General features: G+C 56.8%; 2 protein-coding genes across 2 annotated transcripts; one reads left to right on the forward strand and one right to left on the reverse strand.

Moving 5' to 3' along the window:
- The first annotated feature begins 841 nt into the window (after positions 1–841).
- LOC119112488 (solute carrier family 35 member E3) lies at positions 842–13,154 on the forward strand. The gene is made up of 6 exons (XM_037236686.1): positions 842–890; positions 6,118–6,532; positions 6,971–7,081; positions 8,234–8,386; positions 12,006–12,227; positions 12,621–13,154. Exons 2-6 carry the CDS (start codon positions 6,125–6,127, stop codon positions 12,684–12,686), a joined length of 960 nt encoding a protein of 319 aa, XP_037092581.1. The 5' UTR covers positions 842–890; positions 6,118–6,124; the 3' UTR covers positions 12,687–13,154.
- Positions 13,155–14,129: 975 nt separating this feature from the next.
- LOC119112489 (uncharacterized) lies at positions 14,130–17,150 on the reverse strand (the record flags this gene model as incomplete). Its single annotated transcript, XM_037236687.1, is given in 3 exon segments — positions 14,130–14,688; positions 15,479–15,635; positions 16,961–17,150. Coding segments are annotated over 3 exon segments (440 nt in total), but the record flags the coding sequence as incomplete, so codon positions are not given.
- Positions 17,151–17,973: the final 823 nt, after the last annotated feature.

The following is a 17,973-nucleotide window of genomic DNA, read 5'->3' on the forward strand; positions in this document are numbered from 1 at the left end:
ACACTGCGCATGAGCCTCCCCCGAGGAAGTGCGTCATTTTGTCCGGGAGGCCTCTGGAAAGTCCTGCCCCCTTCCCCCTAAGTCAAACTCGGTGGCGCCACCCGTTGTGGTTAGTGCCTTGGACTCCTACGTGGGGGAGGGGAAGGCAGGTTCGTATCCCTATCACGCCATGGCCCCTGATCACTCACGGCTAGTGGAATTCCTGTCTATAAACAGACATGACGTGCGTTGCGTCCCTTGAAAGTAGAACTGGTGTCAAGCACTACGACTAGCTACGCTTTGGCTTGCCCTCGTCCCGCCACGCCTCATCGGCTCTTTGAGGCTTCTTTTAGAGATGAGTGAATGCCCACTCTGCACCGGCAGCTTTGCAGCGATGTAATACCGTTCGAAGCGCCGGCGGGGAGCCCGATATCGGTTATTTTGGGTTGGATTTTGGGCGGGGTTATGGTTGCATCGCCAGCGACGGCCATTCCGCGTCCCTGTCCGATTGGCCCGGACCTCGTCTCAGGGCTACGAGCCTGCAGTGCAGCGCCTGATGAGGCGGCCGAGTCTGCCGGCCGGCGGCAGACGCGGCGCGGACCGGCGCCGCGGCGACGGCGGCGCGTGTGGACCGGACGTGACGGAGCGGCGGCAGATGGCGCTGAGATAGGGCGGCGCCGCTCCCGCCGAGCGGCGCCGCGACACGGCTGCCGGGGCCGGGGCCGCGCCAGTTGATGGGAGGCGGGGCATTGCACTGGCGGCCGCCGGCAGTGCTTACGAGGCGCTGACGTCGGCGCATACCAGCCGCGAGGCGGGCCGTCCAGCCATGCTCGAACGGAGTCATACAGCCGGCGGCTACAGACGGCGGTGAGCAGTGGCTGCAAGGGGCGCTGCCAGATCGATCGTCACTGGTAGGAGACATTGCCTTTGCTTCGGTTGGGGAAAGGTGCCGCGGTTTTTGGACTTAAATTTGAATCATAATTGCACTAGCCAATGGAGTCCTTCGGGGATGGGCAAACCCACGGGTACCCATTCGGAATGAGTAACAACTGGATCGGGTGTACTTCTTTGTAACATCGTGCATTTGGTGCAGTGAGGGGCCCCAAGTGCGGGTTAAGTGATTCATAGATAGCACGGTACTGTTTATGCTTGTTTTCGTCACTGTTGGCCGCACTTACCTGGCTGTTATCATTGAAGAAAAAGTAGTGACACTTGGTGTAAAGTTTTGTTAACATATTGATTTTGATTGCAAGGACATTTCTACGCCCCCAAATCGTTCGTATGATTACATCCGTGGATCGCCCCGAGCATACATGTACATGATACGCGCCCAGCAGTAAGAATCCTTATCGCTCCCTCCGCGGGTCCACGTTATCTGTGCTCCTGTCTCTGCATAGCGTAAAGTGACGCGCATTTATGATGGTGCCACGAGAGATCTGTCCCCATTTGTACATTCGTGTGCGGAATGCATTTTGGCTGTCCGCACTGACGACAGATGTGGATGTTTGGCTGATGTTTGGCTGACGACAGGTGTGGGACGGGCCCCGCCCGTGCCCGAATGTTGCATCCGCCACTGGTCAAGTCCTGTGCGTTTCTTCCGCCCGATGAACGAGGGGCTTTCCTGGCGCACGTGTCAGGCGCCCGCACAGGGCGGCCGGGACAGGCTTTGGCCGATAGTGACTGGTCCCGCGGGTTGAAGGTTGTCTGGGGACGGCTGGTGCTGGGATGACCTTCCACTTGATGGTGCCAGCGCATCGCTTTGTTATGGAGCCGGCCGGCGGCAGCCCCGCAGGCTAACGGACCGGCGCGGGAACGAGACGGTGCCGTCTTGCAACTGCACCGCGCCACACTGCAGTGGCTGCGTGTTGCCGTGTGACCGGTCGGTGTACTTTTGCGTTCTGTCTAGCGAGCGTGCCGGCGTCGTGTCACAGACCCCCACGGCCAGACAGTCGCTCGTCTGGTCATACAGCGGCCGAGCGGCGCCGCCCGCCGGTGACCTCTGACGCCGCCTGCCGGTGACCTGGCGACGCCGCCCGCCAGTGACCTCCGGCGCCGCCGGCCAGTGACCTGGCGGCGCCGCCCGCCAGTGACCTCCGGCGCCGCCGGCCGGCGACCTGGCAGCGCCGCCGGCCGGTGACCGGGCGGCGCCGCCGGCCAGTGACCTGGCGGCGCCGCCCGGTGAAGTGCGCTCTTGTGTCACCCGCCGGCGCTGTTCGCCGGTGCGGCGGTTCGCGGCCGGTGCCATCGCCCACACCCTACCGGACGGCGGGCGGGGCGGACTGTCACGATGACTGCCGGTCATGCCCGGACGGCGCGGCATCGATCAGGTGTGCTAGCTCATCTGGACGGGCTTCCGGTGCGCCGTGATCAGCGTCCGCTGCATTCAGGTTTTGCCCGGTCCCTGGCCTTAATGACTGCCGTAGTGCACCTTTCAGTAGCATTGAACGTAGTTCACTGTAAACCAGCAATGGACGGATGGGTGACTATTGGTGGCTAATTGTGACAAAAACCTGGACTTGACGAGTCGAGGGCTTTTGTGCGGACAAGGCGGGTTGTGTCTAACCGGTTTCGGGTCGGCTACCCACCCACCCGGAACCGGCGGCAAGCCGGCGGCAAATTTTGTCATCGCCTGATGGCTTATGAAATGGTAACTTTAGTGTGGGGTACAGAATGAGATTCACTGTTGGGTGCGGAGTGAAAAATATGTTCCCAACTATTTGAATATGAACTTCATTAAGGGTTATCCCAAGATCTCAAGAACAAAGACAACATGCCAAGATCTTGGTCAATTTGCGTGAAAACGCCGGGCACAATGTGTTGGCAACCCGCTGCAGCAGACGAGGGCCGTCTGGGTACGACCTTGCTACAATGTTACCACCTTGCTACCCTGTTACTACTTGCTGCCCCGTTATCAATTTGCTGCCGTTGCCGCCTTGCTCCCCTGTTACCACTTTGCTACTCTTTTACCACTGCGCTACCGTGTCCCACATTGCTACCCTGTTACCACATTGCTACCCTGTTACCACATCGCTACCTTGTTACCACATTGCTACCCTGTTACCATCTTGCTACCCTGTTACCACCTTGCTTCCCTATAAAACTAGCACGTGGAAAATCCTCGATCATACATAAAAAGTCCCTAGTGTTGCGTCTGAGACAGCCTCATTGCCAACTGGTTAACGGAGCGGGTTTGTGCATCGCAAATCGACGGTTCGAATATGGGCCCAATATAAATAATTTCAGACAGCTTTCCATCCTTACCGAGGCGGCGGGCCGTTCAGTCGACGGCCAGCTGGCCAGCCGGCGGCCGAAAACCAGCCTTGACACGAGCAGTTTCTTACTGATGTTGGTTGGGCTGCCCACGACATGGCTGACCCTGCTTTCTGTCTGAGCAATTAATTTGAGTCGACACATCGACAACAAAGTGTTTGTTCTGGTCCGCTCCATGGTAAGGTCGCAAACTTGTCGGAAAGGAACCAGATGATGATAGTTACTGAAGTCATTTGTTCTTGCTCCAGAACGATATATATTTCTGTACGAGTCAAACACCCTGTGTTTTGACTGACATTGTGAATGGTAAATCAGCGGGCTAATGTACCCATTCGACACATAACTCGTATAGAACATAACCAATATGTTGTTCTTGGTCCAGAGACCAACTACATTAAGCAGCTCAATAGGTCCCTAGCATTCCAAAAAGCTGCAACTTATTGGTTATCATTTATAAGCAATAAGTACTACCCCGCTTATTTCGAGCGTGATGGTTATTAAGCGTTGCAATTAATACCATTCAGCGTTTGGTGGCCCTATCCCATGTCCTTGGTGGACTGGGTTTATTTCCGTACTTTTGTCCAGCTTTTCTCAGACTTATCTAGATATGTCCACGAAATTTAAAGAATCTGTGACGCTCTGTTCACGGATAGACTAGCCCAGATGCCTCATGGAAACGAACGTGCATGCGCGAGGGAGGTTCAGGAGGCCATTCCGCTCCATATGCGTGTGCAGGGAAGGCCCAGGTGGCCATTCCGCTCCATGTGAGTGTGCAGGGAAGGCCCAGGAGGCCATTCCGCTCCATATGCGTGTGCAGGGAAGGCCCAGGAGGCCATTCCGCTCCATATGCGTGTGCAGGGAAGGCCCAGGAGGCCATTCCGCTCCATGTGAGTGTGCAGGGAAGGCCCTGGAGGCCATTCCGCTCCATATGCGTGTGCAGGGAAGGCCCAGGAGGCCATTCCGCTCCATATGCGTGTGCAGGGAAGGCCCAGGAGGCCATTCCGCTCCATGTGCGTGTGCAGGGAAGGCCCAGGTGGCCATTCCGCTCCATATGCGTGTGCAGGGAAGGCCCAGGAGGCCATTCCGCTCCATATGCGTGTGCAAGGAAGGCCCAGGAGGCCATTCTGCTCCATGTGCGTGTGCAGGGAAGGCGCATAATGGCACACTAAGCAGCCCTTGCGCTTTGTTACTGCTGGTTTGTGCCACGCAGTAAGTGCCGTAGGACGCGATAATAGACACGGAATTAGATGTACGATCTTGAGGCGTTTATGCGATGCAGGATATGGGTGTTCGGTTCTATCAGCTGCCCGAATAGCGCATGTTGTATGCGACGGCGAGCTGCGAAGAGTAACTTCGAATGATTTCTTACCTGATGTTTAGCCTTTTTTCTGAAACTGAATGGGTCAGGTGTGCTCAGTTTTTGGCCATCATGATAACCGTCTCAGTGTGCAATCTGAATAGGGACGGGGCTTTTGTCATTCACTGACCATTCCAAAGTCAACCCATGAAGCTACAAATTAAGTTTTTCGCGAAAACTAATTTCGCGCAACGACCCGAACTAAATTATCGGTACAAAATGCTGTGTTTTTCGGCGCATTAGAGATGGCAAGGGCACAACCGGAACGTCGAGATTTTCGAACTGGCAACAGCTGGCATGGCCTGAAGCGGGCCACGTGACGTGCGTTCAGAGCTCATGTCTGCGGTGCCGGCACCCGGGTGGCTGATGCGGTGCGCCGGAGGTCTAAAACATTTAATCGGGCTTGAATTGTACTCCGGTAAACGGATTGCCCTTTCCTCGGCAACAGAAAGTAATCTTGGCGCGTGCCGTTTGAGGCCCCAAGACGAGCGGGATTGCATGATAAACACGCAAGCGTGGTCAGAGAATTGGCCCGCCGTTGAGCACGGATACCGAACCGCATTCGAATCCAATGAAATGAACAGCAAACACGTGTGAGGATGTTAGGTTGAGAAGTTGCTTTTCACTCGCAAAATCACACGCTTGGTCGCAGGATATAAGAACGAACATATGTGCGTTACAAAGGAATCGCGCTGTAAATGTTGTAGGTAGTGCATTGTCTTAAAAAGCAATTGCAGCCTTCCACATAAGTCTCTGAAACGCCGAATGCTCCGCTGAGGCAATTTGCGGGGAGCATGGGCACCAGCAGGCAACGATTGAGGGAGCAAATGATAGCGATGGCATCGCCGCTGCGGCATGGGAACATATAGGTACATCCAGAACCAGTTATGCCCTTTGATGTCCTTGATTATCGCCCCCCCCCCCCCCCCCGCCGCCGCCTCCCCCCCCCCCCCCCCGTTTCCATTGCTGTTGGTGTCGCAGGTGAAGACAACACACAAAGAACACAATAAATGAAATCTGCGCTCGTGGAAGGCTGGGGACGCCATACATGAAACGATATACTGCAGTGTCCCTTGGAAATTAATGCTGCGCACCACATGTGGCTAACATGTCACTAAACTTTTATTAATTTCTTTTCAGTTAAGCTCAGTATTCTCTGGCTTGTTTGACCCGTAGTGGGTCGCTTCTTCAGACTCTCACCCGTTAGTCTGATGGCTGCTGATATCAGACTTCGGAGATGGTCACCGCTCACCCCGTCGGCGCGAAGGCTTAAGTGTTAGCTGCGGGGTAAGGGCCCCTATCCACCAACGTAAGGTAACATGTGGCATTAAGCTTATGTCGTCGCATTGAAAGGAACAGAAGACAGTGACATCAACCCCCCCCCCCCCCCGTCCTTCCGCCTCTGCATCGCTGGGCAGGCTCCCTCGGCAGCGCCCCAGCCCACGAACACGCCAGCGTGGGAGGTCAGCTGGGCAGCGTCCGAAGCTGACGGTGGGTACGCCTGCCGGCAGGGCGGCCATGTCGGCGGCCGCCGCGCCGGCGGCGCCTCCGTCGCGCACGCTGGTCGCCGCCCACTGCTGCGCCAACGTCGCGCTCTCCATCACGCTGGTGCTGCTCAACAAGTGGGTCTACACGCACGTCGGCTTCCCAAACATGACGCTGACGCTGCTGCACTTCGTGACGTCGTTCGCGCTGTGCGCGCTGAGCCTGCGCGCCGGCCTGTTCGCGGCCAAGCGGGTGCCATTGCTGGACATGCTGCCGCTGGCGGCCGCCTTCTGCGGCTTCGTCGTGCTGACTAACCTCAGCCTGCAGTACAACACGGTCGGCACCTACCAGGTGGCCAAGGTGATGACGACGCCGGGCGTCATCGCCATCGGCGCCTGCCTGTACGGCAGGAGCTTCACCTTCGGCGTGAAGCTGTGCACGGTGAGTGGGACGGCGTGGTCTCGATGCGAAGGACGACGGCCTTTTGTAGCCGGCGCGGAACGAAATACCAGCAGCCATTGATTAGCGGGGTATTCCGAGTCGAGTCGGTGATGGTGGGCTGCGGGCATGCGTTGGAGGACTGGTGCAGACACCGTTCTACTGTCGCAGCGGTGTGGCTTTGTGCCATTTTTCACTTCTGACGAAATAACATCTGCTGCTAAGGTGCGTCCTCCTACTTACCTGTGGTTGTCTGTGCTTGCCCATGCACAGTGTTAGGAGGATATGCTCTGGGACGCGGGGAAGCCGTATTTCATGCATGCTTTGTTCTCCGCGTTAACGGTCTCCGCCCTGTTGGCAGGTTCCGGTTTCGGAATCCGTCGGAGTGATATTGAACTTCTGTTTTGTTCTCCGCGTTAACGGTCTCTGCCCCGTTGGCAGATTCCGATCACCGTCGGAGTGATATTAAACTTCTGTTTTGACCTGAAGTTTAATGTCATTGGGTTCTTCATGGCATGTGCCGGAGTAGTCGTCACTTCATTTTACCAAGTGGTAAGTAACTAGTGTTTTTGTCGTACCAATTTGTTTGGGGCAGCTGATACGAACGGCTCTGCTCAGGACGGTGTGGGCCGTCCAAACCTCAGCGTCTAACCCAGCGACGTGGATGCTTATCCCCACAATAGACTTGCGTGCCCAACACATCCTATGAACATTGAAGGGGGGTGGGGGACTTCGACCGTGAAAGGCCCGTGGCGGTGAGGGAATGCCGTGAGAGCTGAAGAGAGGCCTCTGTGGGGTTCGTGGTGAACTTTCATGTGCCATGACCGGAGCAGGTCATGATACATGACCTTACGGGAGCAGGTCTGCCAACGTCATACGGTCATAGGCATATGACGTCATATACGGCCATAGTATTACGTATGAAGAATAACCCTTGAATGCGTCTTGAGGCCCAAAATGGACCCCAGAATGGTACAAGGCAGTCCGTGTTTCGAAATGGAGAAGTACGAGGCCTTGGATTGATTCGTCAACTTTGATCGGGAAAAATGAAACAGACTCGAAAGGATCAAGGGCTTGAGTACTTTCTTAATCTCAAGGAAAGCATTCAGAATATTCTTCTGAACCTAATATGCGAGTCAATGGTCTCGCTCTTTCATTCCCTCTAAGAAGTGATGTATTGTTATACATATATATATATATATATATATATATATATATATATATATATACGTATTGTTGACTTGCAAAATTAGTAGCTTTGAATGTTCACTGTGGATGTCTGTCCTTCTATGAAAAGTCTGATTGTACGTTTATGAGGATTCGGGTTGTACTTCCATGGACATTCGGGTTGTACTTCTATGAAAATTCGGGTTGATCGGCATCCTACTGCAAATGCTCGTGTGTAGATGTACCGACAATGACAACGACTGTGTCAACGACAACTTTGCATTGCAATAGTGCTACTTGCTTTTGTTAGAGTAAGAGCTCCAGCCGCGGAAATCAGCAGGAATGCAATAACTTCCAGTGTCATCGTCACACCACAGGTTTCGTGATGTCGGCGCTGTCAGTGCTTCATTGAGTACCACGCGTTTTACGATCACTAGCGCACCACCGCCATGAGCACACTTCTAGCGCCATTAACGGATGCTGTGTAAACCTGACGTTGGCCCGCTCGTCGCTAGATGTCTCTGCCTGTTATTGCAGTGGGTGGGCCGCGTTCAGACCGAGCACCGGCTGAACGGCCTGCAGCTGCTCCTGTACCAGGCGCCGCTGTCGGCCGGCCTGCTGCTGTGCGTGGCGCCGTTGTTTGAGTCCGTCTCCGAGACCCTCTCCCGTCCGCTGACGCCGCAGCAGACTGTACGTACCGGCTCCGCACGACGGATGTGGTGGGGCTCGGGAGCGACGGAAATGTACACACACACTCTGGACTTGGGGCGTAGCGGAGGTGTTGCACCAGGGTGCGCTGGGCTCATGACAAGCTGAGGCTGTTGCTAATGAACATCTAGCCAGGGGCAATCGTGTAGAATAGTACAAACGAACGAGAGGAGTGCGTCGTTGGAAATGCACCGTTGTTAGTGATTCGCCAAACATAACCATGAATAATGAATGCGCTTCTTGACGTGGTGATACCGGGCTGAGGGTATAAACCATCTCCTGGGACATGTCCATGTTCCCTTCTAAGATGGCGTCCACTGGGTGCTAGCCCTGCTTGGCATGCTGAACTAGATGACACCACTTGGGTATTCTCGTCAAGAAACGGATGGGCAGGAGTCTAGACGTCTGCCACATAGATCCACACCACTTTAGGCCATGCTCCCCCTTATGTATATACCTATTTGTTGCACACGGCGCATTTTAGACACGAGATGGGTACTACACTATGTCTATGATGTTCTTTTTACCATATCATGTTATGCTGTGTTTTATACTGTATAATGCTGCATCATGCATCATGTACTGGCTCTTGTTGAGCGACTAAAACAAGGTGGAGTCAAGACGGCGTACACTCACACGCAAACACACGCACACACACACACTCACACACGCACTCACACACACACATGCACACACACGCACTCACACACAGACATGCACACACACACACACGCACGCACGCACGCACGCACGCACGCACGCACGCACGCACGCACGCACGAGGAAACAAATGGTTCGTCACAATGGAGGCCTGCAGTGAAAACCCCCATGTCGAGCAAGACGTCTATGGACCTGGTTATCTTCATACAATTCACGTCTTGGAAACGGCTGCCGCATGATGTGTTTTTTAATGTTTATGCAGAACATGCAACTTCCTTTGGTTTTGTTGACTGTACTATAATATCGATTTGCGGCGTTTTTTGTGCTTGTTGGGTGAAAGTGGTGTGGCTGCTAGAATGATGATGTGTACTACCATTGGTCATCTCGAACGATAATTCGCTCACCGAGTCGGAGTTTATTGACTGCGGCTCGGATTTCATTCCATCGGTTTTGCAGAATGGACGTGGGATGTAGCGATACTGATGATGTCAGTGATTGGGCCTACCGTAAACATGTGAGCGATTCGTTGATTGACGAATCCCTCTGTTGCTGCTCATATATCGTCCAGGTTCGGACGCTCACTGTCTCTAAGCGAGCGGAGCTAAGCTAAGCTGATTATGTTGCATGCTCGTCATTTCACGTTAAGATCTTCCCTTGTAATGTGCATCGTTTGCATTGCGAAACGGGCGCTGCTGCATTGCGTAATTGCAGTAAAGTTGGACTATGACTGTCATCGATTGCGAAAGCATAGTCCGACCTTTTTTATGACCGTTCCTAATTATTATCGTGGGTCTTCAATGATGACACTCGTTTTTTCGAGGCAGCCTCTTTCGCGGCGTAAACGAGTGGTGATTGAAACTGCCGTTGGGAGCAGCCATCCACGTAGCCCGCCGTCGACCATTGCTCAATACGCCCTGTCTCGGAGTGCAGTCTGTTCTTACCCTGGTCGAATCGTTTTCGGCATCTAGTATTTCACAGCATTGTGCTTTATACCATACGCACACATCGTAATGCAGGACGACATCCGTGGCCAACACTTCAGGAGATCCGTTCCATCCCCCATTTCCGTCAGGCTGTAGCGGTGTCGCGCATCTGTCATGGCTTTCGCCTTGAACAAAACATTTTAAGTTTGTTTTCTTCGCCGTATTTATTGCGTGCAGAATCGACAGAAAACCCCAAACCCAAAAGGAAGTCGCAGTTGACCGGTGAGTTCGGGCCTGACTATGTTGCAACGCTATACACACGCACGCACACACGCAGCGACATCTAGCCCGCCCGCGGCGCCATCCCACCCAGGCGTGTCACGTGACCTGCGGCTGCCGTGCAAGGGGCGGGGGCCGCGCAAGCGCCGTGCCGGGGGTTAGCCGGCTGTCGGGCGCGCACGCCAGCACGCAACTGGAGCTGGAGATCGTGCTGACTGATTGATGCTGTTACAGGATTTGCGCGTCACTTTCACGAGAAATGCTACGGCCCGTATCTTCCCAAAGGCGCGTAAAAGGGGGCCGAGGTCTGTGACCCTTGCGTAGATTGTTATTTTCAATGCTATTGGCAGGAAAATTACGAAAGGCCAATTACCTATGGCTAGGGCCTAATTTTAAGCTGGGGTCCAATTTTCCTGCCTTGGACACCTAGTTTTTATGTTTTAGGAGGCAAACAGGCGTCCGAAGCTGCCCAAAGTACCAGGCCCTTGCACCCCAGAGGGGCCTGGCTACCTTTGGGGGTTGTGCTGGGGGTGGGAGGTCGGGGTGGGATATGGGATTGGGGGGAGAGTGGCATGTCCAAAAAGCTCCCTCTCGACCGCGTCCCTGGTGGCCGTCACGTCTTCGGAGTCGTTGTTTGGTTTCGACTGTTAATGGGGTCCCGCACCGTCCGGTGTGTGTATTCGTTGCGGTCATTAGGTGGGATAGGACCTGCGACTTATCGTTCCGGAGTGTGTATGCTCTGTCAGTGAGTTTCGTGGCGAGCGAGTGCTTACCCGCCGGCGCCGGAGCATGGCGCCACGTTTATCAACAGGCGACGGTGTGTGCTAGCATGGCACGGCTCGGAGGACAGGGGGGGGGGGGGGGACTCCTACATGTAGATAGTGCTGTGTAACGGATTACACTCCCCGAGGAAATCACGTATGTGTGCATAAGCTGATTGCGGCTGCGTCATGATCGATTCGTCATTGATTTTGCTGTGTAGAGGCGAGTGCCGTGCGCTTGTTTCGGTTTGCTATGGGCAGCATTGTGGCTGGCTTTCTGCGGCGATCAAGTCTGCGGTCTGTGGCTGCCGGCATTGCTTTACCTTGCGTGGGGTGGGAAGGCGACGTCTTGCGCCCGGCGTTACTGTGGTGTACGGCAGTTGGTGTACGGCAGGGCGCCTACGCGCCAGGCAAGTGGCAGTTGCGCGAGAGAGTTGGGCTTGAGAAGGTGGCGCGTGGCGGGGGGCGCGACGTGTTCGGACGCCTCGGACGTTATATTATTGCTTTGTTGTTATTACCGGGGTATTGGGAGAATACTCACGGTAACACCTGACTTAGTGTTTGGTCGGGCTGTGAGAGCGGACGATACTACAGTTACATACACGAGAGGCCTTCGAGACAGGAAGGCCTCTCGTATAACTTAACGGGCCTAGATAAATACAATAATTTAAGACGAGGCACCTTCATCCCAGATGCCATGCGTCTGAGATGAAGGTGAGAATGGCGAACAAACCGCAGCGAGAGACCGCAGTGAACCTTTTCAGGAGTACAGTGCGTCTCTGTGTGTGTCGACTGTGTGCCTGCTTGTAAACCATGGCACCGTCTGTCCATCACAATGATGAGGCTGCATGCACGTAAATGCACTGACAAATCAGGCTCCGCGTCCCACATGACCATTTCGTTTTGCTTCCCCTCTGCGAAGGACCCCTCCGTGGCATCGCCAGGACCAGTCACCTGCGCACCGCACCCTGTCGCCAGGCGCTGGTGGTGTGCTCGTGCGTCATGGCGTTCGTCATCAATCTGAGTATCTACTGGCTGATCGGCAACACGTCCCCCCTCACGTACAACATGATCGGCCACTCCAAGTTCTGCCTGACGGTGGCGGCCGGCTTTATCGTGTTCCACGACCCCCTCCAGCTGAACCAGATCATGGGCATCAGTCTCACCATGCTCGGCATCATCGTCTACAGCCACCTGAAGGTGCGGCGCGCCCAGTGGCGGCTCCAGCTGTCAGCACCGACCACCGGCTGCGCTGAGGCAGCTGACGACAAAGTGCGGCGGATGGGGAGGGGCGGTGTCGCCAAAACTCGCCGAAGCGGGAAGACTGTATCATTCAGAATTGCAAAACTCGGATGACCTTGCTTTATGTTGTTCGTGAGCGTACTTTCGTTGAATTCTTCTGCGTTAACGTTGCTGGCAACGAACAGTCGCCGCCCGATGCTCCACAAGCGGATCGCGCAGCCGATTCATGTTTCCTGACAATGCCGTGGCTTGTTGAGTCCTAGTCTTTTGACCACATTTGGCCCCGGTTCGCATTTTCCCATCGTTCACAGGGCTGCGGCGTGCCGATGACGCGGGACGCCCCTGTTCCAGATGAAGCAGTCGGCGTCGGTGCGTTTGCCGACTGTCAACGGTGCCCTCAAACGGTCGCTGATGTAGGCGCGGCAGGCCGGCCGTCCGCCGCCGCGTGGCGCCCGGCTGACCTCGGCCGGGCGTCACTACATGGGCCGAGAGTCCCGGGAGGTGTCCAGAAGGAGAGGGGAGGGGACGACACCAGCAGTCGCCAAAGAGAGCCGAGCCGGAGATGTGGCAGTGTTGGGAAAGGAATTGGGACGGTAACCAGTGGCATCGATACACCTGTGTGAAAATCGCTTGCGTAAGCGGCCAGTCGTTCTACTGTGAGATCATTTGTGTTATTATCAGCATGTTGAAATGATGCGCTTTTGTTTCTTGTGGCATGCTAAACGTTTCGCCGCGTGCCACTACAGGCATCGTTTACCACATTTCGCTTAGGGTGGGAGGTGGATTGTCGTGACGCTGGCGTGGCAGATTCTTAACGAGCGAGCGGGCTCGCAAACGTCACCCGTGGTGTTTGTCTCGCTTTTTATGTCATACTGGCGGGGGGGGGGGGGGTCAGGACATTATGTCGAAAACAGCGGCCTGCGCCTGGCCGTATACCATCACGGAGGGTAGGTAAGGAGCTCATCCCGCCGTGTGGCCGTTTGCGCGGAACTGCTGGTCGCCACCATTGCTTTGCCTTGGATGACAGGACCCACTGTCTTTTTCACGAACTCAGAAAGGTGCTTTGAATTATAGGGCGCGCCGACTGCTTGGCGATAGGGCGGCAGAACTGGTGAAGAAGCGTTCTCGTGGGGTCTGGATCCCTTCCTCACCCGAATCCCTGCTCGCCTGGATCCCTCGACGGCCTGAACTGGACTGGACGGGTCCGAGTGTGCGTCAGTCGGGCGGTGCGGTGGATTGCTGCGTCAGTTGGCAGGAGTTATCAAACCTCGAGAGGCGCGCGTATGTGCGGTACGATCTACATGCATGTCTCACGAACGGAGGACTTGACCCCGCACCGACCCCGCGGGGATTGTGCGCTAACTCACACACCACGAACGACTGAAGAGCATTTCGATCCCTTCAGGCCGCGGTCCGGTGGCTGATGCCGTGTGCTCCTGTCAGCCCGGCTGCGACCGTATCTGCGTGCTTGTGTGCTACCCGCTCGGGCGGCCAGGGCGTGGCGGTCGTGGGTCGCAAACCTGGCCATTCTCGAGTCACGACCATGGCCGGTTCTGTAGCTTAGCGTTGGAGCGACGCACCCGGCGGGCTCAGCGGGCGGGCAGTGATCGTGTGATAGGCCAGGCGTGCACCAAATGCACCAGCGCCAAATGCATACGGGAGAGGTGTATTTACGCACAGAGCTTTGGGGCTGTAAAATGCACAGGTCTTCCGCAAGATGCGGATGGTGTTGAACACTTGCACGCGGTGCCTTGCCTTGCCTTGCCTTGGATGCCTTGCATCATTGTGCTTCCGATGAGCTCGTGCTCCCAGTTTTGTGTCGCGCGGTAAGCTACGTCACTCCGTCTCGCATGCCTTGTGTCTATTTACAAAACAGTTTATTGATAGAACCTTTGTACATATCTTACATAAAACTCAGGTGCGGATAATGCAGTACGGGTTTCTACGACCTGTGCCTTCTATACGCTCAATACTCCAAGATCGCCCCGCATTGCGCGGATCGGCATCGTGTCCTCAATCCTGAAATAAAGAACACTTCATAAAACAGTATTTACCGCTTAATCATAGAACAGGCCTGACCACCTACAACGCGCCGGATGATCGCGATACACATCTGACGGTCTGCTCAGACCGGCACGAGACGACTGGCTCAGTGACTGGACTGTGCACGTGCAACGCCGCTCCGCCTCGGGCGCTTCAGGTCCCTCAGTCGCTGGCGGGGTCCGCCCGCTGGTGCACGGAACCTCCGATGACCTCGTCGGATCGCCGCTGGTCGGCGACGCGAGTCTATGACACGACACAACACCAGGCCGCCCTGTCGCCGGATTCAGGAGGGCGCGTTCACCTTGGACCGCATGCGCGCGTGCACGCGGAGGAACTCGGGCGTGACGTCAGCAGAGGGTGGCGCCGCGTCCTGCGCCTGGGGACGAGAAACGACGTGTCAGCAAGCTTCCGGGCGCATGGGGAAGCACGGGGAGACTCGTTATCAGCTGAGCCGACATCCCCGACTGAAGTCAGCGGCGGAGCTCTGCCCAGCCTCGAGGCGGCCCATGTCCAGGAGATGCATTCAACAAACCGGAGACGCAGTTTCCGGCGTGTCCCACTCTTTCCGCAGATTTCGACTCCCTGTAAGGCTTGCCAGCGGCTCTGTCCAAACCGGCCAGCGCCGGGCGCCGGCGGAGCCCGGCTCCCTGGAGGCGGGCCCGACGGACCGCCGGCGGCGGCGGAGGCCGGACGACCCCGAGCCACATGGCCCGACACGCCCCGTTCGTACACAGATTATGTCAGCGTCCCGACAAGCGGCGGCCGCCGTGTCGCCGCCGTGGCACGCGCCCGGCGGTGACGACGGACGCCGCCCGGCGTCACGGCTTGTCGTGACGGCCCGGAGCGGCGCCGTCACGGGTCCGGGTGGCGCCGGCCGCCCCGCGCGACCCCAGCGGGCGCTGCTGCTGGCGGCGCCGGCCGGACCGAGCGGGACGGACGGCGCCGAGACTCGTGTCAGAAATTCCGGCTCTCTTTCTCGGGCCGCCCGGTGCCCTCGTCCCAGAACGTTCGAGTATGCCCCGTGTCATCACCGGCTCACGCCCTCCCATGGACCCAGCCCGTATTGGCGGCGTGACCATCTATGCTGGTGGATGACTCCGTCAGCCGAATCACATGGGGCAAACGCGACTCAAACACACGGCGGTGGCCGGGTGGCAAACACTGGCCTTTGGCTCTGCGCGTGACATGCGCTCCTCCAGCGCGATCTCGAAGCTGGTCCGGTTGTCTCGCAGCTGGTCCTGCAGCTGGCGCCGCTCCCGCTGCTCGCGGTGGCGCTCCATGGCTCGCTGCAGCTCGCTCTTCTGCCCCAACAGGTTCTTACCGCTGAGGAGTACACGCGAATACTTGGTGACATCGGAGGTGTAGACGGCGGTTTGGAACTTTGGGCGACGGTTGGATTCGATATGGGTTGCCCTCCTGCTCGTTTACATGACTCCTCTGGCCGGCTAGGGGATCTTAGAGGGTTTAAGCGGGATGTCAGGCTTTCAGGTTTACTGGTTGACGCTCCCAGACTTAAAGGAAGCCACAGCACCGATTAACACCTAATCTCGCCACCCAACTTTACGATGCATACCACGAAAACAGGGGTTATCGTTTCTAACTTCGGGACGCCAGTTCCACGCGTTTGGAGCCACTTCGCTTCACCTCGCCTTGCCCTGCATCCCACCCTTCCCCGTCAAGACCCGCCCTGCGTCGGCACCAGCTCGGCACAGACCACCCGGCGCTTCGGCTGCGGGCAGTGGCGGAGCCTCTCCACTGTCCGCCGCACGACGGCGATGTGTCGCAGCGGTCCGCCCCCACCCCTACGGCCCTCTGTCGCGGCGCGGGGTGCCCCCTCCCCCCCTACGGCCCTCTGTCGCGGCCCGGTGCGCCCGCCCGCGCCCGCCCGTCGCGGACCGGATGTGGGTCGGCGCTGATGGCCAGTGCCGTCCGGCGCGGCGCCCGTGGCCGACCGACCCAGTCACAGCGTGGCCTCGGCTCGGCTCGGACGCGCCGCCGGCGCCGTGCCATGTGGATTAGGCGCAGACGCGGCGAAGGATGTAGGTTAAACGGGTCGTTTTATTTCGACGCCGACCTTGAGTCATTATTGACTTGTAGGGAACTGGGTACAACCAACGTTCGCTGTTTATTGGAGGCGCGAGGGCGCTAGCTATGCTCCGTTCCAGCGATCGTTTGGGCCGAGGTGAACGGAGATGGACAAAGGCTCCACTTCGTGGAAAGAGAGGGATGGAGGACGGAGGTCCTCAGCTTTTGAAGACTTTAACGCTAGCCCTGTGGCGATGTATGGCAAGCTATGCCCAAAGAGGCAGTCTGATAGCCTCCGTCCAACTTTCGGCCCTCTCCAGGGTCGCTGACGACGGCTGATGTCCATCAATGGGCGGGAAAACTGTGTCCGCCCACATACCGACTGTACTGGTGCCCCCCCCCCCCCCCTCCCTCCCATTTAGTGACGGTTTGGATTTATGAGAACGGTGCACGTATGTCTTCTGCGAAATATATCCTGCTGCATGCATTTACATATTTCGCTTGCGCTGCTTACAAATGACGCCTAACTTGTTTCCATCATTACCAGTCTTTTTCTTGGGCCCAACCGGTGGCGAGGCCTCCATCTCCCACCCGGCCGTGCACCCCTGCTTGCTCGTACTTACATTTTCTGGTTAAAGGCGAGCTCCCTGTGCAGCTTCTGCTGGCGGTCGGCGGCCGGCGGGAGCGGCGCCGACAGCCGGCGCGGCACCAGCGCTCCGTCCGAGGCCATGCCGCCACTGAAGCTGGACCGGGCCGGCCGACTCTCCTCCTCCGAGTCCGAGTAGTCCGGCTCCGGAATCACGGCAGACAGGTCTGCCGGCGGACAGGCGGAGTCAGACAGCTGAAGACACTCTGGGATCACGGCAGGCAGGCCAGGTCAGATGAGCTAAGGCATTCAGGGATCACGGCCGACAGGCGAATTCAGATCAGCTAAGGCACTCCGGAATCGCGGTAGACAGCCGGGGTCAGACAAGTTAGGACACTCCGGGATCGCGGCCAACAGGCAGAGTCAGACGAGCTTGCTCAGGGATCACGGCCGACAGACGGAGTCAGACCAGCTAAGACACTCGGGGATCACGGGGCCGACAGACGGCGTCAGACGAGCTTAGACACTCAGGGATCACGGCCGACAGACGGGGTCAGACGAGCTTGGACAATCCGGAATCACGACTGACAGACGGGGTCGGACGAGCTTAGACACTCAGGAATCACGGCAGACAGACGGGGTCAGACGAGCTTAGACACCCGGGGATTACGAGCGACAGATAAGGTCAGGCGAGCTAAGACACTCAGGGATCATGGCCGACAGACGGGGTCAGACGAGCTTAGACACTCGGAGATCACGGCCGACATACAGGGTCAGACGACCTTTGACACTCAGGGATCACGGCCGACAGATAAGGTCAGCTGAGCTAAGACACTCAGGGATCACGGCCGACAGATAAGGTCAGCTGAGCTAAGACACTCAGGGATCACGGCCGACAGATAAGGTCAGCTGAGCTAAGACACTCAGAGATCCCGACCGACAGGTCTGCCGGTCACGGCGGACGGCGTAGAAAAGCCCCCGATCTAAAACAAACGTCATCGCGTTGTGGGCCAGGAACACCGCAATGGCATGCATGAAGATTACCTAAAT

The sequence above is a fragment of the Pollicipes pollicipes genome, unplaced genomic scaffold, assembly GCF_011947565.3.
Source record: "Pollicipes pollicipes isolate AB1234 unplaced genomic scaffold, Ppol_2.1 Scaffold_7261;HRSCAF=8764_pilon_pilon_pilon, whole genome shotgun sequence".
NCBI classification, from domain to species: Eukaryota; Metazoa; Arthropoda; class Thecostraca; order Pollicipedomorpha; family Pollicipedidae; genus Pollicipes; species Pollicipes pollicipes.

Bases quoted from the DNA above. Each gene is read 5' to 3' on its own strand.
- LOC119112488 (XM_037236686.1), top strand. From the start codon at position 6,125: ATGTCGGCGGCCGCCGCGCCGGCGGCGCCTCCGTCGCGCACGCTGGTC. The intron at 7,082-8,233 runs GTAAGTAACTAG...CTGTTATTGCAG, and splicing joins TCACTTCATTTTACCAAGTG to TGGGTGGGCCGCGTTCAGAC. The intron at 12,228-12,620 runs GTGCGGCGCGCC...CCCCTGTTCCAG, and splicing joins TCGTCTACAGCCACCTGAAG to ATGAAGCAGTCGGCGTCGGT.